This window comes from Phyllobates terribilis, unplaced genomic scaffold (genome assembly GCF_046119375.1).
Source record: "Phyllobates terribilis strain yellow unplaced genomic scaffold, ASM4611937v1 Scaffold_1__5_contigs__length_1240528914, whole genome shotgun sequence".
NCBI classification, from domain to species: domain Eukaryota; kingdom Metazoa; phylum Chordata; class Amphibia; order Anura; family Dendrobatidae; genus Phyllobates; species Phyllobates terribilis.
The window spans coordinates 160,652,089-160,677,817 of record NW_027362761.1 but is presented as its reverse complement, the minus strand read 5'-3'; the positions used below and the strand labels follow the sequence as shown (position 1 = coordinate 160,677,817).

At 40.4% G+C, this 25,729-nt stretch overlaps 1 protein-coding gene across 1 annotated transcript; it reads left to right on the top strand.

Annotated features, from left to right (window-relative positions):
• The first annotated feature begins 158 nt into the window (after positions 1-158).
• On the top strand, positions 159-25,729 carry RCL1 (RNA terminal phosphate cyclase like 1). The gene is made up of 9 exons (XM_073669084.1): positions 159-401; positions 3,463-3,534; positions 10,541-10,716; positions 10,822-10,896; positions 13,425-13,549; positions 13,868-13,993; positions 14,080-14,236; positions 24,090-24,193; positions 25,115-25,729. The coding sequence occupies exons 1-9, from the start codon at positions 266-268 to the stop codon at positions 25,260-25,262; spliced, it is 1,119 nt and encodes a 372-aa protein (XP_073525185.1). The 5' UTR covers positions 159-265; the 3' UTR covers positions 25,263-25,729.

The following is a 25,729-nucleotide window of genomic DNA, read 5'->3' as shown; positions in this document are numbered from 1 at the left end:
AGGCAAAGAGAGGGGGGGGGCGGCTACTGCTTTTCCAGGCTACTGCTGTGGAAATGGCCGGCCGGGAATGTGACAACTGAAAACTGTTTTCAAGCAGTTGTTAATAAAGTTTTTATAAGAACAAAAAAAAAAAAGCTTGTTTGTGAAGCGTGAACACTCCACCCCTTTCACATGACCTGTGACCTCAGTCTCAGCCTTCCGTCCGACTTCCCGTTCCAAGCCACGTGTGCTGTGTGCGGCTGCACCGAGTCCAGGCGGAGGCAGCATGGCGGTTCAGGGGCACTGCCTGCGCTTCGAGGGCTGCAATTTCTTCCGGCAGCGGCTTGTGCTGTCCACCCTGAGCGGGAGGCCGGTGAGGATCCAGAGGATCAGGGTGAAGGATGAGAGCCCGGGGATAAGGGGTAAGGTGCACGCTGCCCTGTTACCCTGCTCAATAGCTACTGGTTACACCCCAAGGCTCACCCCTTTACTACATGGATGGTCTCTGTTGTTCTCTGGTATCAGCCACGTGAGGCTAGGCACAGGCTGACTGTAGAGGGTTCTCTTTCTCCTGTATAGAGTTTACACCCGAAGCCTGATCCCTTTAATACATGGCTGGTCTCTGCTGCTTTCTGTTATCAGCCGTGTGAGGCTAGGCACGGGCTGACTGTAGCAGTGTTGTAGTAAAGCTTCTATAGCTAGTGGTGTCTGATCACCCTGTAGTTTCTGGCTGCTGTGTGATGCTAGAGCTAGTCTGACTGTAGCAGTGTGTCCCCTGCTGTATAATTAAGCCTATAGAACCCTTCCTACAGTCACTGTCCCTCAGCTCACACGGCTGATGAGGGACAGACACCGGCCACACATTAGCGAGTGATCACACATGGGGTGTAGACACTTTCTATAGAGTAGTGTTTTGATGGCACTAGTGACTACTGATCATGGAGGCAGGCATTTTGGATATCCCCTCCCATACCTGCTGCTCTATAGGCAGATTCCCAGCTCTGCTTGCTATGCATTCTCCACCTGTGATTCAGGCCCTTCAATGACAGTACTACGTTATTTTGCCAGATGTGGCCAGAAAAAGCTCAAATATTGTCCATCTGAACTGTCATTGCAGACTATTGCTCCATTTGGGGTTTTGTTTCAATTCCGTTTTTTGGGGATTCAGACAAAACTGCTGGACATGTTGCCTAAACACAGTGTGAACAGTGCCTTAGGCCTATTCCAATTTTTTTTATATTTTGCATTTCACAAGATACTTTCCTGCATCTGGACTATGAAGGGAACCTGTCACATCATTTATGTTTTCTAACCCGCCCCTCAACCCAGTCGCCACTTTCCTAGGCTCAGGCGTGACAGGTTCCCTTTCAAAGGTTTGCTAGGCAGGATATGCAATCATGTTATGATCACGGGGATTGGACATCTAGGGCCCGTACAAATCCTGAGACATGAAGGGGGTGCGTTGGTGTAGTGGATCGCTCTGAGCTCTTTCACATATCGGTGATATTTCTCTTGTGTGATAAACGGTCTGAGTTTCATTTCATAAGCGTTTTTTGATCAAATTGATCACAGCTTGGTCAGTGTGACAGGTTTTTTTTTTACCATCAGTTTAAAAACAAAAACAAAAAAAAAAAACTGGAGGCTTCTCAACGTTCTGACATCAAACATGATCCATAGGCTTGAATTGGCGAGCTTGATTTGACGCTCAGATCAATATTAGACAAGTCTCCTTGCAAGATATTTAGGGCTCATTCAGATGTCCCTTTTTTACATACATGAGAAACGGTCCTATTTTCATCGGATCTTTCAGTTAGTTTGATCTGAACTTTATCATCTTTTTTCTCTGATGAAGGAAAAAAATGTCTCTCCTTTCTCCTGTGTTGTAGCCTGTGATAAATGGGTGGACGTGGCATCCGAGTGCTGTCCCTTTTTTTTTTTTGTTTGTTTTGATTTTTCTTTCACGGATCCATAGTTACATTGCAGATTTGGATCCAACACTTGGATCAATATCGGAGACTTCTCCGTGATTTTGTGCAAAACAAATGGCACATGTGAGTATAATAGGTGCGAGTTCTATCTGTGATGAACACAAATAGAACTCGTGCTCAAACTGGACGTCTGCATGAGCCTTAGACAGAAAGCTAGTTCAGTAGTCTGTTATGTAATATTGCTCAGAAAGTTCCATGTTTAAAAGTTTCTCCAGTCAGTAGCCAGACTTGGGAGAGCGAACGCCCGTGTTCGGATGTGTAAGTATTACCACCTTCTGTATGTATTATGCATGTGATTCCCTCTCATGGTAATTTTTCATGGTTGAGTAGGTTTTTATTATATATATATATATATATATATATATATATATATATATATATATATATATATATATATATATATAGGTGGCCAGAAAATAACATTTATTTTGATTTATATATAAAATTATATTTACTAACACGAGCATAACATTGACAATTAAATTGTATTCTGAACAATAATACAAAAGCCCTTAAATTTTATCAGCGCAGGTGCTCAAACTGTTTTCCATTACAATTTGCACAGCTTTGAAGTCTGCCACTTCGACAAACTTTTTTGCACAAGTCTCTTTGGGTATTAATTTCTTGAAATGCATCTTATGTAATTTTTCAAATCACTGACACTTTTTGGTTTTCGACTATAAACTTTGTCCTTGAGTACTCCCCAAAAGAAAAAATCCATTGGGGTCAAGTCTGGTGAACGTGCCGGCCAATCAAGTGGGCCTCTTCGGCCAATCCATTTATTAGGAAATGTTTCATCAAGATACTCGCGGGCTACTCTTGAATAATGTGGAGGGGTCCCATCTTGTTGGAAATAAAGGTCATTTGAATTAGGCTGTTGCTGTAACTGGGGAACAACTTGATTCATTAGAATTTCGAGATACTTATCTCCTGTGACTGTTCCATCAAAAAATATTGGTCCTAAAACACCAAAACTTGAAATACCACCCCAAACATTGACACCAGGTTCATTTAGTTGTTGCTCTAATGTTAAATGCATGTTCTCATTATACCAGTAAATACAATTATGTCTGTTAATATGGCCGGATAATTTGAAAGAAGCTTCATCACTCCACATAATGTTATCTAAAATTACTGGATTTTCTTCAATTTCGTTAAGCATAAATTGCAGCCGCCTGTCTGGATCATCCTCCAATAAACCATGAATTAGACGTGGACGATAAGCTTTCCACCCAATAGATTTCAGGATTCGCAAGATAGAAGCTCGTGAAATTCCCAATTCCAAAGAGGCTCTTCTGGTGGACTTGAGGAATGAAAAGTGGAATCTGATTGGTTGCTAAGGGCAACTGAGCCAGTTTCACTTTACACCATGTTTGATAAATCTCCCCCTTCATAACCTTATTACACTTTCTGTCCACCTACTTTTGGACTACCGTGTATGTATGTATAATTTTTTTTCCTACTGCGTATCTAACAAGCATTTTCTTTATTGCAGACTTTGAGGCAAGTTTCATCAGACTGATGGATAAAATAACCAATGGGGCTAGAATAGAAATCAATGAGACTGGTGAGTATTGGGTAACACTCCATGCTGCAGCAGACACGTCTCGTCACAGCAAACAGCATCACCATCGCATGTATGATCCCGCAGTTGGTACTGTTGTTTTGCAGTATTCGGTCACCTTTTTGTTATAATGTCTTTTCTACAATCTGGTGTTGTACGAGGTACTCCAGTGTGTTTCCGCAGCCGTCTCCACCCCAGTTTGTGGCTTATGCCGGTGTTAACCGCAGCCAGAATTCCTCTCGCTTCTTGTTACGGAGCCAGTGAGAAGACCTCATGAGCTTTCTTTGAATTTGGCCGCTTATGTTTCCTTTTAGTGATATGACTGACTGATGGAGCCGGAACCAGTGCGAAGTAATATGATGCAGTACCTGGTGGAATTGTGCCCTATATAACATCCTGAGTCCACAGTTGGATTGTATTGAAGGGGTTTTCTCAGTATATTAGGATATGGTTTATAGCTCGGATATGTAAAACCTTGATGGGTCAGTGCCAGGGTGCTGGAGCTGATTACAAGGTTGCAGCTCTTGACTCTGTACTGTAACACACTGAATGAGGCCGAGTTGCCGTATCTGCACAGCATTGGGTAAAACTGAGACAGATGTCAGGTGTGCCCTGGGAGATAAATCGCTACCAGTATGTTACCTCCCTGTCCCCATCGAAGTAACCATAAGTAGAAGCTCACAGCCATCTCCAATGTTAAGCCAACGGTTGCAATATATGTGTGACGGTGACCCAATAGGGAAGTTGTATGAAAAAACAGAAACCTTATTAAATCAGAGCAGAGGAAGATTAAAAATAGGAAGTATGTAAATAACAGTAGTTATGATACTTGTAATACTGTATAGGAGCCTATGTTGATCCCATCTGGGCGGATGGGTTGAGCAGCAGATACGATATATATATCCTTCTATAGCCTGCTTCTTCCCCCTCTGCTTCTGGCAGGCTCGGTGCACGCTCCTGATATGGGCTGTGCTCAGACGTACGGGCACAAAACTTTGCTTTCAGTTGAAATCCCTGGTGTTTTCATACAGAGAAAGCTGTCATTCACTGAATAGGACCGCCCACTGGACTCATGCATAGTCATACAGGGTAGGCTGTCATTCACTGAATAGGACCGCCCACTGGACTCATGCATAGTCATACAGGGTAGGCTGTCATTCACTGAATAGGACCGCCCACTGGACTCATGCATACATAGTCATGCAGGAAAGACTGTCATTCATAGTAAGGACTGCCCACTGGACTCGTGTGCATACACGAAGAGTTTTAATGAATAAAATGCAACTTTTGGTGAAACCTTTCCCTACAAAAATTGATATGGATCTGGTCAGTGCCTCCTGCTCTGTAACATACTACCTGCCGATCAGTTACCATTTTCAGCATAGAATGGTTCCCTTTAAAGGGGTTGTCTGGTCCAAACCGATAAGTCTGCATTCACTCTGTGTGACTGCAGACTTGTGAATCCCCCCAGCGCACGCACCATGTGCTGCGAGGATTCACTGGTTTCAGACCTGGGAACGGAGGGTATGTAAGAGTTATACATACCCCTGGCTAGTAAGCGCAGTCTCGCTCCATACACTTATATTGAGCTGAGGCTGTGCCCCATCTAGTGATGTGGGCGTGGCCAATTAGTTTATGAAGTGCGAGGTCACACCCACTGGCCGGGAGTATGTATAACACTTACATACCCTCCAGTCCCAGGTCTGAAACCAGCAAATCCCCACAGTGCCTGCGCTGGGGGGATTCATAAGTCTGCAGTCATACAGAGCGACTGCAGACTTATCGGTTTGGACTGGACAACCCCTTTAAGGCTGATTCACACGTCAGTATTTTTCATCAGTGTTTATATGTACCACTCCAGGTTTTGGCACACAGAGAAAAACTAATTGAAAGATTGACTCCTGGTTTTGGTACACAAATACTGATGAAATACTGACGTGTGAATAAAGCCAAAGTAATAGTGTTCATAGGAAGTTACATTGCTTTAACACTTGTCTGTAGCAGCTCAACGTCACACAATTTGCCCTAATATATTTGTACATTACATTCCAAGGCAGGCCTCTGAGCTATTTTGTATCCTCTAGCTGAAACAAAATGGGTAAAAAAACTTTCTTAAAATAATGAAAACTAAAATGTATATTTTGGGTGTCCCCCTTTAGGACTGGCTGTTGGTGTTGCATATCATAGCTGCTGTAAATTGAAAATTTAAAGCTCCAAACTGTCAAACAGAATATGGACCTTCTTGCCAATAGCCATTTATCGCGGCGTAGGAGTTTAAAAAACAGGGTTACACAAATCTCCGATTGCAGTGATCTACCCCTTATTAGCTTAGGACACCGGGTTTGTTATTTATTTTAAACATGCATCTTAATTTTTAGAGTGTCAGCACAAATCACTCGGAGCACCCCTGCCATGGCTGAGCAGCTCAGTGACCTTCCTACCTAGTTGTTTTCCATCCATCTCCACCCTCCTCTTGATTGAGAGCTCTGAAGGGCAGAAATAAATGGGCAAACAAATATGTGGGAAGGTGCACTGAACTGCTCGGCCATGCCAAGGGTGCACCACGCGTCTTTGCTTGGTTTGAACAGTCATGTTTTGTGCTGACAACCACCTCCCTCCTTCCTTTATGCTAAAGCATTACGAATTACGAACGCAATGAAATTGTGAATTTGTTGTGGAGATCCAAAGAAATGTTATCATAGATTACCAAATAGATTCCAGCCTTTAATTTCTGAACAAAACCTGAATTGTCATAGAAATGATTTCCAGATCTGTATCATGCGGAGCCGTGTGATGGGAGGCCGCACTGCAGTAATCCATTATTGACATTGCAAGTCAAGTGACTCCATGTTTGGCTGCCAGCATGAGATGACTGTGCTAAGGCTTGCTTATAACCTCCAGAGATTCACCCAGAAAGCAAATATTCAATATTGTCTCATGTAATGCGGTGATCACGTAAGAATTGGGATGGATGGGACGTGGTAAACATCCTCTGGAGGTGGCTTTGCTTTGGCAGCACTGCTGAGCAAAGTACAAGCTGACAGTCTACACGGTGGTGTTTATTTTCTTTGTATATTTTTATTAAGCAAAACATGTCCTTCTGAACAACAGTCACAGCACAGTCTAAAGGCTAAGGCCGGGCTGACATGTCCAGGAAACATGGGCTAGACTCAAACCGCAAGACCACACCTGACTGCTGGGTCTCCAGATGTAAGCAAACTCCCTCATGTATGCCTGGGAGGCAGTTGCGGTAGTTTCATCTGGTCGGTCTTGTGATCTGAGCACAGTCTGCGTTTCACAATCATGTGAAACTGGTCTAAAATGGTAAGGGCCTGTGCACATGTTGCAGATTTGTCATAGATTGGTCACAGTCTGAAGGATTTCCTGATGCCAGCAAGTGAATGAGAATCCTGAAGTCTCATGCACACGTTGCTTATTTTTTCCTTGCAGATATAAATCTGCCGGATGTCTATTCTTTCAGTGTTTTGCTGCAGATTTCTCCCATACTGAGTGGGGGGAAATCTACACCAAAAATGCATAAAAATCGCATTTATTTTACTCAACGTCTTTCCTGCCAAGAAATGCAGAAAAGGTGCTGATATTTTTGCACAAAATACTTAGAGGTTGTCCACTACGAGGACAACCCCTTCTTGATCTAAATGTTTGGCCCCGATAAAATAACAAAGCTTATACTCCCCTCCCGTGCTGGTTTTCCAGTGGTGTCTGTACTCGCCCTCCCTGGGACTGCCGTGAGGTTGTTGGGACATGTGGCGCCTAATCAGTGCTGGGGACACTGCCCTCACCTTTAGAGAAATGGAACATGAAGAAGAGTCCGGGCTGCTGCTGCTCTCACTTCCTCTTCATGTTCAAGTCGACAGAAGGTGGGGACAGTGATGCCAGCACTGATTAGGCGCAGGGGGTCATGTATCACAACAACAGCATGGGAACCCCAGGGAGAGCGAGTGTCGACACCGCAGGAACTGTTCCCGCACGGGAGGGGAGTATAAGCTTTTTTTATTGGGACTAAGCTTGGGGTATGAGAATGTGCTGTCCTAGTAGTGAATAACTTCTTTAATGTGTACATGTTCCCTAACTGTTACACAGTTGACCCAAAACTATGTTTGCAATCCTTCCCCTTTTGTTCTCGATCTCTACCTAACCTCCCCCACCCCCTTTCACCTTTGGTTTCAACACCCCGGCTCCCCTGGTCAGTTCCCCCTCTCCTGGGCACCCTCTTTGGTCTCCCACAGTCTTGGCTTCCTCACTGCACAGGGTAGTCACAGCGTCTAATGGATTAATATACTGATATATTGGAGTCCAATATGTAATTTATAAAGGATTTCATAATTACTAGGTTGCATTGGAAAAAATATGGCAGGTTCTAAGATGACCCCCTTTAATACCACTGATGAGTGAAGTGGAATACATTATCTAATTACAATAACACTTGTCAAGTGGTGAGATCTATTAGCTGTCAGCTCTTGAAGTTGATGTATTGGGAGTCGAAAAAATTAGCAATTGAAAGGATCTGATAACTGGATCAGAGTATATCCAAAACAGTAAGTCTTGGTGGGTGTTCATATGCCATGGTTTGAAGTCATTAAAACTGGTCCAATGAATCAAAAAGTTATGGCTCTTGGAAGAAGGGAGGTAAAATAAAAGCGAAAAATCGCCTGATCCTTGAGGGGTTAATGCGCATGGAGAGCAAATGCTAGCCAATCTGTTCTGATCCCAGAGAATAGCTTCTGTGGCTCATATTTCCAGAAAAGATGATCCAATCAGAACTTATTGTGTGCTTCACAGATTGCTTTGTAAGAGGGTGTGTAGCCGAAGACAGACCCCAGTCCGCCGTCATGATGAAGGGGACGATAGCATGTCTGGAGCAACTGGCAGGGGATTTAGCAAGTGAAAAAACTGTCAATTTCCCAATAGGATCCCCTAGCGGACTTGATAAAAGGCATGTTTTGAATGTGACAGAATAAACCTCATTGAGGTATATGCACATGTTGAGAATTTGCAGCAGAAATTTCTGCTTCTTTTGGCAGGAAAAATGCTGCATAAAATGGGCATGCTTTTGAAACGTTTTACATGCGTCTTTGATACGTTTTTCTCACTCATTAGTAGGGGTGAAATCTGCAAGAAAACGCTGAAAGAATTGACATCCTGCCAATTTTATATCTGCAAGAAAATTGGATGAGGGCTTGACGTCCACAATCATCGTGCAGGGTGATTGCCATTTGCCAGAGAACACAAAGATTGGCAGATTCAACATTGGCGCCCTGTGCTCTTCACAGATGAGGGCAGGTTCACACTGAGCACATGTGACAGACGTGACAGAGTCTGGAGACTCTGTGGAGAACGTTCTGCTGCCTGCCGCATTCTCCAACATGACCGGTTGGGTAGTGGGTCAGTAATGGTGTGGGGAGGCATTTCTTTGGAGGGACGCACAGCCCTCCATGTGCTAGCCAGAGGTAGCCTGACTGTCATTAGGTACCGAGATGAGATCCTCAGACCCCTTGTGAGACCATATGCTGGTGCGGTTGGCCCTGGGTTCCTCCTAATGCAGGACAATGCCAGACCTCATGTGGCTGGAGTGTGTCAGCAGTTCCTGCAAGATGAAGGCATTGAAGCTATGGACTGGCCCGCCCGTTCCCCAGACCTGAATCCGATTGAGCACATCTGGGACATCATGTCCCGCTCCATCCACAGTCACGTTGCACCACAGACTGTCCAGGAGTTGGCGGATGCTTTAATCCTGGTCTGGGAGGAGATCCCACAGGAGACCATCTGCCTCCTCATAAGGAGCTTACCCAGGCGTTGTAGGGAGGTCATACAGGCACGTGGAGGCCACACACAATACTGAGCCTCATTTCCTTGTCTTGAGGCATTTCCACTGAAGTTGGATCAGCCTGTAATTTGATTTTGAGTATCATTCCAAATCCAGACCTCCATGGGATATTGATTTTGATTTACATGTGATCATTTCTATGTTTTATTGTCCTCAACACATTCCGCTATGTAATGAATAAAGATTTGCAACTGGAATATTTCATTCAGTGATATCTAGGACGTGGTATTTTAGTGTTCCCTTTATTTTGAGTTCTGTGTATGTGTTTGTATAAATATCCATTTATTTCCTAACCAAACAAGTAGCCTGAAATGACTTCCTAGGCCTCATTCTGACGTCTGTGTTGACCATACGTGTTTTATGTTTCTTTTCATGGACCGTGGTGTGTCCGTGCAAAACTCCGAGACGTGTCTGTTTTTCTCCGGTATCACGGATGATTAGTGCCAATACAGAGTTATGGGTCTATGAAAAACACGACCAGCACATAGATGGCATCAGTGTGTGATCTGTGTGCACGGATGTGTGAATGAGGCCTTACACAGAGAGAGAAACCTGATGATTGAAGTCAATTGGAAAAAATTGTTCTTCCATTTTGATCTGTTGGTTTCTGAAGTCTCGTTCATGGGAACAGAGATCTGTGGAAAGCTGCAGGTGTGCGCGTCACTTCTAATAAATGGAAAATCTGAAAGCTAGCATGTACCTGTAATAGTTTTTTGCTTGGAGTCTATTTTTGGTAATGTTGTTTTTCAGGTTTGTTTTTTTTACAACATATTATTGTGCAATACTGTTCCACGATTTTATAGCTTACGTCGTGTATGGCCTTGGTTTTAGATTACTACATTTAATTTCTATAAATGCTTCTACCATTTCAGAGACGTGCTTAATAACTAGATCTAAGGCTAGGTTCAGACCACAATGTGGTTGTGACGCCACCTTTGCAGGCTGTCAACCAACATTAGTGTGGAGGCTGGTGCAGTAAAGATCGGTTGTCATTTTTTAACTGGAAGCCTATGGGGTAAAAAAATGAATTCTTGTAAATTCCCTTTAAGGCTGAACCTAATGATACGGGGGCATATTTGAATGGCTTTGTACATAATGTTCCTTTGGTTTCCATCTTGCCAAGCTTCCTCCATAGAAAGCTCCGCACTGTCTCTCTTCCAGGTACCTCCTTGTATTATCAGCCGGGCCTTCTTTTCGGTGGAACGTTGGACCATGACTGCAATACACAACGCTCCATTGGATATTACTTGGAAAGTTTGATCTGCCTGGCTCCATTTATGAAGCATCCTTTAAAAATGACCCTTCGTGGTGTCACCAATGATCAAATTGACCCCTCAGTAAGTTGCTACAGCGGTCAGAGGAAGCCCAGTTCTCTTCTCCATCTTGTGCTGTATTAATTGCACTGTAGTTATAACTAGGACATTATTTTTTCTCTTTACTAGGTGGATACTCTAAAGGCCACAGCCATTCCATTACTAAAAAGATTTGGTATAGATGGCGAGCATTTCGAGCTAAAGGTAAGATTTCATAGAATTTGGCTTACCCTGGTTATTCTTCATATCGGTCTATACCAGTGTTCTCCAACCGTTCTTATCTTGAGATCCACATTCAGCTCTGAGATGCTGCGAGCCGTATCCAGACACACATCATAGTGATACCCAGAGCCCCCATTACTGGTGTGGTGACAGCCAACTCTTGCCCCCAGACTACACACCACACTATAGAAGAAATACTCATGTGAGCCCCAATGGGGACAGCAGATGATGACTGTTTATAGCCTTGTACAATATGGTAGAACTATATAATTGAGCATAATAAATACTCTAGGCCCTACCTTCCAGTTACCCCACAGGTTTTCTATGGCACCTTTCCTGCCGCCTTCATACAAGTCCGCTCTGTATGGTTGCTTGTTGGAGGAACAAGCTTATTTGCGTAGTGTCTACCTTCTAGTGGCAGCAGCGACTCTATACCTGAGGTTTAACCATGAGAAGCAAAATTTCAGTTCCTCTTCTATATCCAAAATGATGCAAGAAATCCTAAATGAAAGTCCGCTTTAGCCGGACATCTGTTTTCTCCTTTGTAAGAGAGGAGCTGTCACCACCCGACGTGTTTTTCAGTAATTACCTATGAGAAGAGTTCTGAAGCATTTTTTCTTATGACTGCCATTCTCTATGAACTGGGAATATATTGACCACTGGTGGGTATTGCCGTTTCCCTTGTTACAGGGGTGTGTCCTTAAATATTTGGGCACCATAAGGGCTCATGCAGACAACTGTATTTTCAGTCCGAGTGTCATCCGACAAAACATCAGATCGCACTCAGACCACTGTTCGTCCATGGGGCCGTGCACATGTCCTATTTTTTTTTCCTCAGTTTGTCCAAGGGAAATGACACAGCATGCACAATTTTCATTCGATAGTCTGATTGCACTCGGCGATTTAAGTCAGTGAGTCATTTGGATAAAAAAAAGACTGCGCTTGGATGACTTCTGAGTGTAATCTGACTTTCAGAGACTGACATAAAGGAGAATATGGAGACATTCCATCTTCTCATTTGAGAAAATTGGATCAGAGTGTGATTAACATAATCAGCCCAATGCAATTTTTTTTTTTTTTTAATGGCGTGAACCTACCCTAAGAGTTCAGGGACACACCCCTCTATATCAACACCCAGTTAAAGGGGATATTTTCAAGTTTGCAAGTTATCCCCTATCCCTTGGATTGGAGATAACTTTCCGATCGCTAGAGGTCTGACCACTGGGACCCCCCATCGATCAGGAGAAACCCCCCGTGAATGGAGCACAGGCCAATCATGCGCACTGCCACTCCACACATACTTATGGGAGCACTGAAGACAAGCACAGCGCTTGCAATTCTCCTGCGGTCCCGATTTAAAAATAAGTGGAGCGGCAGGGCGTATGATTGACCTCCACTTCATTCACATGGGGCCCATTGGTGCCCTGGTTCTCTATATCGGTGGGGTTCCCAGCTGTCAGACCCCCAGCAACTAGGAACTTATTCCCTATCAAATGGATAAGGTACCGTATTTTTCGGAGTATAAGACGCACCTAGGTTTTAGAGGAGGAAAATAGAAAAAAAATGGAAGCAAAAAATGTGGTTATGATACCCTGTTAAGGGGGAAGGGGTTCTGCTGCTGACACTGTTATAGGGGTAATGTCCCCCATTCTGGTATGCATGGTCCCCCCCCATTCTGGTATCTGGTGGGGAGCAGTGAATATTCATTTTCTTTTGTAGCGGGCACAGTGTAGGCTGCTGCCTCCTGTGCACCACTACTCCGCCACTGTCGCTTCTCCCACAGCCACATTACTTATGTATATCGAACTATAAGACGCACCCCCCACTTTCATCCAAAATTTTGGAGGAAAAAAGTGCGTCTTATAGTCCGAAAAATACGGTATACCTTACAAATGTGGCAATACCCCTTTCATTTATTTATCAATTTCTAAGTAGAGCAACCTTTTGCTTTGTAATCTGAGAGCAGCATGATGTAGGGGCAGAGAGCCCGATTCCAGTGATATCACTTACTAAGCTGTGTTGCTATTTCAGTAAAAATCATTTTAACAGCAGGAGCTTATCACTAGAGAACTACTTGTCTTGTGCCGCTTAGTCAACTACTGTGTATAACCCCGCCGCAACCACTGATTAGCATATTTTGTGTCAATGTACAGCGTACACAAAAAGCTGCCAATCAGTGATGTGTGCAGGGTTCTACAGGGCTCTGCATTCAGAGCACTGCTACATCTACAGCAGAGAAAACTGTGATTTCATCAAAATGACAGCATGCAGATCAGAAAGTGATACATCGCTGGAATCAGTGTCTTGGTCCCTACATCTTGCTGCTCTCAGATAACATAGCAAAAATCTGATCGCCGATTCCTTGTAAAAGTCTAAGAACAGATTTTCTTAGACGTGTTATATGCAGGACACAAGTATTTACCAAAGGGAACCTATCTGGAGATCTGATAAGTCCTCTTTAAACAACTTAATTTATTTTTATTTTAACTTTTAATCTTTTGCCTTTCCAGATTTTAAAGAGGGGGATGCCACCTGGAGGAGGTGGTGAAGTCCTTTTCTCCTGTCCTGTTAGAAAGGTCCTCAGACCAGTTCACCTGACAGATCCTGGCAAAATCAAGCGTGTCCGGGGAGTGGCGTATCCTTTAAATCAAGGGCTGTATTAAAAGTTCTTTCTTATGGTGTTGAAGCATTAGGATGATCATCTTATTTCTCACTTGTCAATTGGGACAATTTTCTTAAAAAAAACCTGTACGCTAAGACACATAAAAGCTTTAAAGACCCTTAATAACTTAAGTGTAACATCTTGGCAGGAGATGGAAATCTTACTTTCATACTTGGAGTAATTTCTAGCTTTGCTATGTCATTTGCTTCCACAGCTGCTTGTTTTTGGGTGCACCCCGCTATTTTCTTTTCATTACAATATAAGATCTTATCTTTAACCCTTGGTGAACAGATACTCTGTCCGAGTGTCTCCGCAGATTGGCAATAGAATTGTCGAGTCGGCAAGAAGCATATTGAATAAGTTTATCCCAGATATTTATATATACACAGACCACCTTAAAGGGGCAAATTCTGGAAAGTAAGTGTATGCTTTGGTGGAGGAAGTTTAATAATAGTTTTATTGTGTATTTTCCAAGTATATCCACGGGTTTTCTTTATTTCTAGATCTCCTGGCTTTGGTCTGTCTTTAGTAGCTGAGACAACTGAAGGTTATTTCATGAGTGCTGATCTTGCATCAAACCCACAGGGGCAGGGAGCGACTGTACTACCGGAAGATTTGGGCAAGAACTGTGCCAAGCTGCTTTTGGAAGAAATCTATAGGGTAAGATGGGATTTACTTGCCACAGTTGATTATATATACAGTACAGACCAAAAGTTTGGACACACCTCATTTAAAGATTTTTCTGTATTTTCATGACTATGAAAATTGTACATTCACACTGAAGGCATCAAAACTATGAATGAACACATGTGGAATTATATACTTAACAAAAAAGTGTGAAACAACTGAAAATATGTCTTATATTCTAGGTTCTTCAAAGTAGCCACCTTTTGCTTTGATGACTGCTTTGCACACTCTTGGCATTCTCTTGATGAGCTTCAAGAGGTAGTCACCGGAAATGGTCTTCCAACAATCTTGAAGGAGTTCCCAGAGATGCTTAGCTCTTGTTGGCCCTTTTGCTTTCACTCTGCGGTCCAGCTCACTCCAAACCATCTCGATTGGGTTCAGGTCTGGTGACTGTGGAGGCCAGGTCATCTGGCATAGCACCCCATCACTCTCCTTCTTGGTCAAATAGCCCTTACACAGCCTGGAGGTGTGTTTGGGGTCATTGTCCTGTTGAAAAATAAATGATGGTCCAACTAAACACAAACCGGATGGAATAACATGCCGCTTCAAGATGCTGTGGTAGCCATGCTGGTTCAGTATGCCTTCAATTTTGAATAAATCTCCAACAGTGTCACCAGCAAAGCACCCCCACACCATCACACCTCCTCCTCCATGCTTCACGGTGGGAACCAGGCATGTAGAGTCCATCTGTTCACCTTTTCTGCGTCGCACAAAGACACGGTGGTTGAAACCAAAGATCTCAAATTTGGACTCATCAGACCAAAGCACAGATTTTCACTGGTCTAATGTCCATTCCTTGTGTTCTTTAGCCCAAACAAGTCTCTTCTGCTTGTTGCCTGTCCTTAGCAGTGGTTTCCTAGCAGCTATTTTACCATGAAGGCCTGCTGCACAAAGTCTCCTCTTAACAGTTGTTGAAGAGATGTGTCTGCTGCTAGAACTCTGTGTGTTATTGACCTGGTCTCTAATCTGAGCTGCTGTTAACCTGCGATTTCTGAGGCTGGTGACTCGGATAAACTTATCCTCAGAAGCAGAGGTGACTCTTGGTCTTCCTTTCCTGGGGCGGTCCTCATGTGAGCCAGTTTCTTTGTAGCGCCTGATGGTTTTTGCAACTGCACTTGGGGACACTTTCAAAGTTTGCCCAATTTTTCGGACTGACTGACCTTCATTTATTAAAGTAATGATGGCCACTCGTTTTTCTTTACTTAGCTGCTTTTTTCATGCCATAATACAAATTCTAACAGTTTATTCAGTAGGACTATCAGCTGTGTATCCTCCTGACTTGTGCACAACACAACTGATGGTCCCAACCCCATTTATAAGGCAAGAAATCCCACTTATTAAACCTGACAGGGCACACCTGTGAAGTGAAAACCATTTCCGGTGACTACCTCTTGAAGCTCATCAAGAGAATGCCAAGAGTGTGCAAAGCAGTCATCAAAGCAAAAGGTGGCTACTTTGAAGAACCTAGAATATAAGACATATTTTCAGTTGTTTCACACTTTTTTGTTAAGTATATAATTCCACATGTGTTCATTCATAGTTTTGATGCCTTCAGTGTGAATGTACAATTTTCATAGTCATGAAAATACAGAAAAATCTTTAAATGAGAATGTGTGTCCAAACTTTTGGTCTGTACTGTATGTATGTGTGTATATATATATATTTATATTATATTATATTATTATATTATATTATATGTGTGTGTGTTTCTGCTATAATACAGATATCCTATTGGAGGGGGTGGGTATTTAATAAAAATGGACTTTGCTTCCTGCATTCCCACCCACACAAAAGGAAAAATGTAGAAATGTAGCTTGCATGTTGACAGCAGGGTTCCTTGGCTTCAGGTTCACAGCTTCATGTTTCAAACAATTGCAAGAAGTTTTCAGCATTTTTATTTAATTTCACCAGGGATAGTGGAATAAAAGGAGCATTTCAGAGCCCCGTTCAATTGGGAGTCCCAAAGGTCTAACACAAACTGCCACAACTGCAAGTTGTCCCTTATCCTTTGGCTTTAAATGTTAGGACTAACCCTTTAATGTTTTCAGAAATGCTGGCTAGTAAAGAAATTTTCTGGGACTTTAACATTGATGGCCTTTCCTTAGGATAGGTCATTAATGTCTGATCAGTTGGGGGTTCGACACCTGGCACCCCGCCGTGTAGTTGTTCCCTTTTGTCAGTGGCAGCCTTAACTGCTCAGTTACGGAGCAGCACAGCTCCGTCGACTGTATAACGGCCAGGTACTGCACGACCTTCTCCTATTCAAATCAATAGAGGGTGGATATGCAGTAACTGGCATCTCTGCAACTGAGTAGTTCCAGCTTACCCTGACACTGGTAACACATGATCGGACGGGGTGCTGGGTGTCACGCTTCCACTGCTCAGACATTGATGACCTATCCTAAGGACTTTGACATTGGTCTAAAAGAAATGAACAGGTTCATGGCTTTTGCATCGGCTTTTTTTTTTTTTTTTTTTAAAAATGAAACAAAGTACAGCCTTATAGATTTTTAGCTAATTCTACATTGTAGCTAAGGTGTGTCAATCTAAAAGGAGAAGCTAGTAATGTTGTACTAGGTTGATGTTTTTCAGTTACACAAGGAGCGGGCCCCAGAGCGCTACAAATCTAGATCTGTACTGACTAGTCTTGGAAATGCTCCCTATAGTACCTTCCAAGTATCTGCGTCGTCTTGGCTCATTTTACAAGCGTTGATGGAAAGGCTTTGTTTTTCTGGCTTTATTCCTGCAGAATTTTGCTCTTTCACACTGCTGTATTATTATCTTTGACAAGCCCAGAAATGATTTGGTTGCAAGGTGATAATTTTACTATTACATGTTGTAAAATAACTGGAATTTACTTTTAGGAGACAAGCATTTACTTAGGGTGCTTTCACACTGCGCTCAGGCACCCGTTCAGTGGCCCCTTCAGAGCTTAAAGGGGTGTTCCCATCTCCAAGATCCTATCCCAATATGTAGTTGGAATAATATTAGCAAATCTCTCCAATTAGAAATTTAGTATAGTATTTTTGATTCACTATGTCTTTCCTCATGTGCAGGCATCGAAGGACCTTAGGTATCCACAGTAACGACCACTAGCAGCTAACTGTCACTTATCAGTGGACGTAACTGTGGATACCCAAGGTCCTGCAATGCCTGCACATGAGGAAAGAGACATAGTGAATCAAAAATACTATTTCTAATTGGAGAGATTTGCTAATATTATTAATATTAAACCTACTACATATTGGGATAGGATCTTGGAGATGGGAATACCCCTTTAAGTCCAAACCCCCTGCAAAACTGGATTGGATCGTATGCACCAGCTCGGCCATAGACTCTAATGGTGCCGGCGGAGAGCGAGCGTGCGCTCTGTATGCATCATTTTTGGGCGTGTACCCCTACTGGAGGCGGACAGTCTACTACTACTTTTTTTTTTTTTTTGTAGTTATTAAACAAAAGTGGGGACTTTCAGTGACTCATATTTTGACACCTAAAGATGACTAGCTGCCCTAAAATAGTACTTGTAACCAACCCTGAGCTTCCCTGATGCTGCCACTCTTTTCTCTTTTGAGCTGGGTTGGTCCCTTGCAGACATATTTATTTATATTTGTTGTTTCTGGAGCACAACCTGTGAAATCTCTGCTTGCAGTCCATCTGCACTTGCGTTCAGAGTTTTTATAAAGGTGTGCACTTTCACCCTTCCCTCCCAGACATTGACGGTCACTGCTGGTTTACCAATATCAGATACTGCCAGTAACTGCAGAGAGTAGGGCTGTAAGAAAGCAGTGTTCTTTTCTAGGGGCATTATTATTATTATTATTATTATTATTATTATTATATATATATATTTTTTTTTAATCTCCTGCATAACGCATCCTGCTTGTGATTTGTCATTGTCATGCAGGGGACAAAGTACACAACCCCAGTAAAGCCTCTCTGGTATTGCCCCCTTCGACTCCTCATAAGTTATAACCTAAACTTTACACGTTTTATTCAGCTCTGCAGCTATTGTTAAACTTGCCACATCATAGAATGTTAAAACTGGTGAAAGCTCCTGTTGATATTAACCTTGCTTACTCATTTTTTTTTTTTTTTTTTTTAAATTGAGATGGCTGCCAGTCTTATGTACCCTTTTAAAGAGAAGACCTTGGACAAACTGTAAATTACCATTTATTCAGGAGGAAAATAATGTTAAAATAGAAAATGTAAAAACGTATTATTCATTGGGGGTTGGGTAACTATTGAGAGAGTTTCAAACATGAAGTGCGAGTTGTGGTCTTGAAAAATGTAATTTTAAGAAATGTATTCTAGGTATCCAGAAGAATGCTTGTTAGTCACTCAGTAATCAAAAATCCATCTAGGGGTATGATCACACTGAGGTTTTTGTTTTTTTGTGCAGAAACTGAGGGGAAAATAATCAAATCCTCCTCAAAGACCTAAAACTTCTGCTGTAAGAAGAAAGATTTAAGGCCTGATTTCTTCAAGATTGGCGGCACAATTTATTACACTAGTACCCCTAGTGTGGCCTTCTCTTGTTTGTGCTCACATCTGAGCCTGCGCTTGTCTGCTGCTCGGAGGGTTTCATAAGATGTTGTGCAAAGTGCTAGTTCACATTTTGTTGTCCGAGTGAAGGCAACCTCCGTTGTATTTGGTTTCAGTTAATAAATACCAGTAAGGCTGCTTGCCCAGAAAGCAAAGCAAGCTGGTGTGGGGATGACACCGTGGCCATTAAAGTATAGGACGAGCTCGAGGAGACCTTGTTTCAGGCAGGGAAGGCTAGAAGGGATCTCCTAAATGTAAGATACAGGTAAGTGCCGGTACCTGTAATCTGCCGGGAATTATCACTGTTTAGCTGTGGTTTTTGTTGTATACGGTGTTTATAGCTTTAGAAATGTTCACTACATAGAATTATCCCATCTATAGTGACTACTTAATTGGTATGTAACTGATTTGCGAGTTAATTTCCACCTTCATGCTGGAGACTGAAGTAAGCACTGTCCTCCCTTTATGTCCTTGTATAGTCCAACTTCATATGGAGGAATATAGTAAATATGAGGGTGCCTTCTAAGGAGAACGGCTTTGGGGCACATGTAGGTGAACATGGTACTCCTTTCTGTAATGTTTTCTGATTTTCCCATGTAACAGTGGGTAAAATGAGCTAAATAGGACAAGTACAAGGTGCCCCTCCATGTTTTAGAGGGTGTGATAAAGGATTAGAGGTAAAATAAGTGTGTTTATAGGTGTTGGAAAAAATACTGCATGTATATATACAATCATGTGCAAATATATTTGTATGTAGGCATGTGTGTGTATATAATGTATGTGTGTATATTTAGCACATATGTATGTACACATGCACACTATCACTTTAATACACTGAAAGTGCAAGTTTTTTGTTTTGCTAGTGTGTGTATATGCATACTCACATTATGTGGCTTAGGCTGTGTTTCGCAGTAATCATCCATTCGAACGGATCCAGAAGCACTTTGTTGGCAAAAACGTTGAGAAGACAAAACTTCTATTTTTTTTTACTTTTATTTTTTTAAATTTCAGCTGGGTCTGTTTTGTTTGTTTTTTTAATTAAATTTTTTAACATTGAAGTCTATGGAAAACAGATCTATTTATTAGCCATCTGTTTTTCTTTTGAGAAGGATTTGTTTTTTTGTTACTGGATCAGTTTCAAATGGAAGAAAACCGATGGCTATTAGACTCGTTTTCCATAGACTTCAATGTTAGATTCGTTTTTTATCTTAAATCAGATTTTTAAAAACAGGCAGGTGTCTGCACAACCTTTTTTGCGAACAGATTGCTGCTGGTTCCTGTTTAACTGATTACTGACATGTGAACATAGCCTTAGTTGTCCTAGTCTTTGTTCTAGTTGGCCAATGGAAGTGGCGCTTATCAATATTTGGTGCACAGCATATTTTAGGAAAAGCAGGTCGTAGACATACGCCATTGTCTACTGAACCGTAAATCAAGCTTTTTTTTTTTTTTTCTTTTTCTGACAAGTAGGTGTAGTTGCAGCTATAATTTTTCTATTACATATAGCTTTATTTTCTAGTACGAGTAGATTATTGCATAAGTATAATCACTCACACCTTTTATTGTGTGCAGTAAAAACTAATCTATAGCAACATTATAATCTCTTGTTTACGTGGGCACCACAAAGGTATGTATATACACATAATGGGATTGTGCCTGTATTCCCTCTGATTACATTCACATTGTGATCATATATGCCTGGGGCACACATGTGCGCAGTAGGATAGCTAGAGGAGTGTTGCCCAATGCTGCGTCCTTATATACCTCGGGGTAATCCTAGTCAGTTCAGTAGCCTTGGAGTAATATGAGCTCCTCACGATGTGACTGTGGTTGGAGCCTTTGCTGAGTAGGCACACACCATGCCAGTATCTTTAGAGGGCACAGTGTCCTGAATACTTGATTGCTTCTGGCAATGTAACCTGCAGCAACTTAAGTGTTTACGTAAAAAACAAATCTTTCTTTTATTATCCTCCTCTATATAGCTACTTTTACCTTGCTGCACTAGGGTGGAGCGAGTACCAACCATGATTACCACGGAGTAGAGTTTGGCATCGTTTCACTGTAGGGTATTTGGTTGTACATTGTGCTTCAAAAAGATTATATATATATATATATATATATATATATATATTCATATATATATATATATATATATATATATATATATATATATATATATATTCATATATACATATATATATATATTCATATATACATATACATATATATATATATATATATATATATATATATATATTCATATATATATATATATACATATATATATATATATATATATATATATTCATATATATATATATTCTCATATATATATATATATATATATATATATATATATATATATATATATATTCATATATATATATATATATTCATATATATATATATATATATATATTCATATATATATATATTCATATATATATATTCATATATATATATATATATTCATATATATATATTCATATATATATATATATATTCATATATATATATATTCATATATATATATATTCATATATATATATTCATATATATATATATATATATATATATATATATATATTCATATATATATATATATATATATATATATATATATATATATATTCATATATATATATATATATATATATATTCATATATATATATATATATATATATATATATATATATATATATTCATATATATATATATATATATATTCATATATATATATATATATATATATATATATATATATATATATTCATATATATATATATATATATATATATATATTCATTCATATATATATATTCATATATATTCATATATATATATATATTCATATATATATATATATATATATATATATATATATTCATATATATATATATATATATTCATATATATATATATATATATATATATATATTCATATATATATATATATATATTCATATATATATATATATATATATATTCATATATATATATATATATATATTCATATATATATATATATATATATTCATATATATATATATATATATATATTCATATATATTCATATATATATATATATATATATATATTCATATATATATATATATATATTCATATATATATATATATATATTCATATATATATATATATATATATTCATATATATATATATATATATTCATATATATATATATATATATATATATATATTCATATATATATATATATATTCATATATATATATATATATATATATTCATATATATATATATATATTCATATATATATATATATATTCATATATATATATATATATATATATATATATATATATTCATATATATATATATATATATATATATATATATATATATATATAGGCAGAAATGAAGTGCTTCTGTAGTTACAGCATTGGACCTTTGTACAAAGGGTTTCCTAAATGAATGTGCTCTAATATACTCAGTAGAAGAATTCCTTTTTTGTTTCCGCATTTCCCCATGTTCTTAAGAACTAATTTGCCCCTTCCCAGCATTGAAACGGAGATCATATTTTGCAGTGATCTAGTGTCATCACTAGGAGGCAGTGTAGCGGGGACAGAACTGTCATTAGGTTGGATATAACAAAACAAGCCATCCTGGCCGCTCTATTGATTTGTGATTGCTCATGTTTTATCCTTGCAAATATACTCCCGTGAACCACTCTTGGTACAACTCTCCATGATTTTGGCAGTTCATAAAAGGTCCAAAATTCAAGGCAAAAGACGTTCTCCTCCGATTAAATAATGTGCAACCTTTTGGCCACAATAGGGCCTTTGTCAAACCATAAGTTGTTGTTGTTATTATTGTTATTATTATTATTATTATTATTATCTTCTATTCACTAATGGCTTGACAAAGTCCCTATGTGGCCGAAACATTGCGTGGTTGCTCTGTATAACCTGTAACCAATGAAGTGATCGAAGGAGATCGTCTGGTGCCTTAGATTTTTGGCCCTTTTATGCTCTTCTTTTATCCGTTAGGCTGTGGGCCCACGATGCAGATTTAATGCGTTTCCGCCACGGAAATGCATTAAAATCGCTTAAGATGTCTGCAATGTTTCCCGATGATAATCCGCATGTGCTCTGCACATGCTCTGGAAATATCCGTTGCGGAATAAATCGCCGACATTGAACCGCATAATAACTTCCGTATGTATACGTGCAGATGTAATGCGGTTCAATGCGCGGATGGTACCTGGGCCAGGAGGAGGAGACTCTCTCATCTGACCCGGGTACCATCGTACCTGCAAGTTAAAAAAGAATTTAAGGTAAAAAATTATTCATACTTTCCTCTCCGGCGGCCCCCGATCTCCTCCCTGCGACGATCCTCTCTCCTCTGTGGCCTGTGGTGTCACCGCAGGTCCTGCCAGTACATCATTTAGTCAGCTGATGGTCACGCGACTGCTGACGTCAAGTGATAGTCGCGTGGCAATCAGCTGATTAAATGACATCACCGCAGGTCCTACTAGAACACCGCGGGACGCAGAGGAGAGAGGATCGCCGCCGGGAGGTGAGTATAAGGTGTGTTTTTTTTTCTCTGGCTGCAGCATTTGCAAGCAGAACTCTCTGGTCACACAATATAAATCCATGCCGTTTGCATGGATTTATATAGTGTGACCAACTTGTCAAGCACTTTCCAAGTGATGCTAAAATCGCTTGAAAAAACGCATGTAAAAACGCTGAAAAAACTCTTCTCCCTGGCAGAAAAAACGCATGTAAAATCTCCATGCGTTTTTTCTGTCAGGGAGAGGAAAAAACGCTCAGGAAATTTCTGCTTGCCATCTGCATCGTGGGCACATAGCCTTAGTATCTTTATTTTCTTATATCCACCTATGATCTGCCCTTATCTGTAAATATTCTTTCATTCCCTGTTCTACATGCTATATTTGATACTGTCTAATCCTACCAGGGCTGTGGAGTCGGTAAGCCAAACCTTCGACTCCGACTCCTCAATTTCCATGACTCCGACTTCCTCATACATGGCTCATGTTTAAGTGATAAATTTACTGTAGCACAGATTCATCTCAGCTAAAAGTCTAGACCCTTAGATCAGGAATAGGACAGACATTTATAGGACATTTCATAACTTTCCCAAATTCTTATGAAAAAATATTCCCCACAAACTGCATTGAACCACTGTACCAAATTTATTATATATTTTAGGAGTCGGTCCATTTTATACCGACTCCACAGCCCTGAATCCTACAATATAAGACTAACTTGCTTGTGTTTGCAGGGAGGATGTGTGGACTCGGTAAATCAGAGTTTGGTTCTTCTCCTCATGACCCTCGGACAGCAGGATGTTTCCAAGGTTTTGCTCGGACCTTTGTCTCCTTACACGTAAGTTGTTTTTTGCACTGTGCAGTGTTAGTTCTTTCACCATAATGCATACGATACCCTGGCTAGAGGTTGTTGGATAATATGGTAATCGATCATGTAATGTTCTTTGGAACTATTCTGTAGAGAGGATCATCCATGGCCTGGTGCGGAGTTGAAGAATGTGAACTGTCCTTTTTCGGTTATCATGGTACCGGTGCTGTATATGTGTAAGGTACAGTACTGTGATAACTGAAGAATGGTGGTGCCATCAAGAGACTGACCGATCAGGGTCTCACTAACCAGAACAAGGCCTCATCTATGGGTGTTAATGAAATATAGTAAGACTTAACTGGATTTTCTTCATTCTCTGACTAATGTGAAATAAGTGAGTGCCAAACATTCTTTAAAAGGAATCTGTCGCCAGGGTTTTGCTACCCCATCTGAGAACAGCTTGGTGAAGGGGCAGAGACCCTGGTTCCTGTGATGCATCACATATTGGTCAGCTTGCTGCAGTTTTGATAAATTCAGTTTTCTCTACTGCAGATGTCCCAGTTCTCTGAACGCTGAGCTGTATATAACCCTGCCTGATTGATAGTTGTCAGTGTACACTGCATAGGCAGAAAGCTGCCAATCAGTGGTGGGGTCGGGTGTATACAGAGCTCATCAATATGGAGAACTTACATGACAGCAGGTTTACTGGTCCTCTAGTAATAATCTCCTGCCAATAAAAGTGATTTTATCAAATCTACAGCAAGTAGCCTAGTAAGTGACACATTGCTGGAATCAGGGTCTCTGTCTGCACATTATGCTGCTCTCAGATTACGTGACAAATTCCTCTTCAGAGCTGCGAGGCAGTGCCAAGATATGGCTCCTTCGTTACAATAAACTGTTATAGGGTATCCGTGTATTTGAACGTGTCTGTTTTGTGTGTGTACTTGGCAGGATTGAGTTTTTGCGTCATCTGAGGAGCTATTTCCAGATCATGTTTAAAATTGAAAGCAAGACATTTGAAGAACGCAAAGGAGCGGAGAAAGTGCTGATGACCGGCGTCGGTGTTGGATATTCCAATCTCAGCAAGACAATGCGATGATACAGCCAAGTTCTCAGATGGGCTTGTTGTCCTAGAGTCAGAATTTGGGAGTTGCTGGGCTGTTGCACTTGGGAAGAAGAAAACAAGACTTTGATTTCCAAAGCTTTAGGACTTGGATCAGTGCTACCGCATCAATAACACGCTGACCTTCCGATCATACTCCGCATCTAAGCCTCTGCCACCAGCTAGTTACATAATCCTCTGACCACATCACTTATCGAAAACTGATTTTTAGATTTTTTTTTTTTTACAAATATATTTATATTCCCTGTTGCTGTTGGGGTAGGATACACCCCTGGATATGTAAATATTTGTCCGTTACTGTTAGTATTTTACATACTTTTTGTAAATCCAATGCACTTTTGAAACCTTTTTAGTGTGCTCATTGGTATGTTTCATGGGGAAAAATGGACTTGTTCTGTAATGGCTTGTAAAGAAATACAAACTGGAGAAAATCCATCACTGTC

Coding starts and splice junctions, on each gene's coding strand:
- RCL1 (XM_073669084.1), top strand. CDS start 266: ATGGCGGTTCAGGGGCACTGCCTGCGCTTCGAGGGCTGCAATTTCTTC. Junction 14,237..24,089: donor TTTTGGAAGAAATCTATAGG/GTAAGATGGGAT, acceptor TTGTGTTTGCAG/GGAGGATGTGTGGACTCGGT. Junction 24,194..25,114: donor GGACCTTTGTCTCCTTACAC/GTAAGTTGTTTT, acceptor TGTACTTGGCAG/GATTGAGTTTTTGCGTCATC.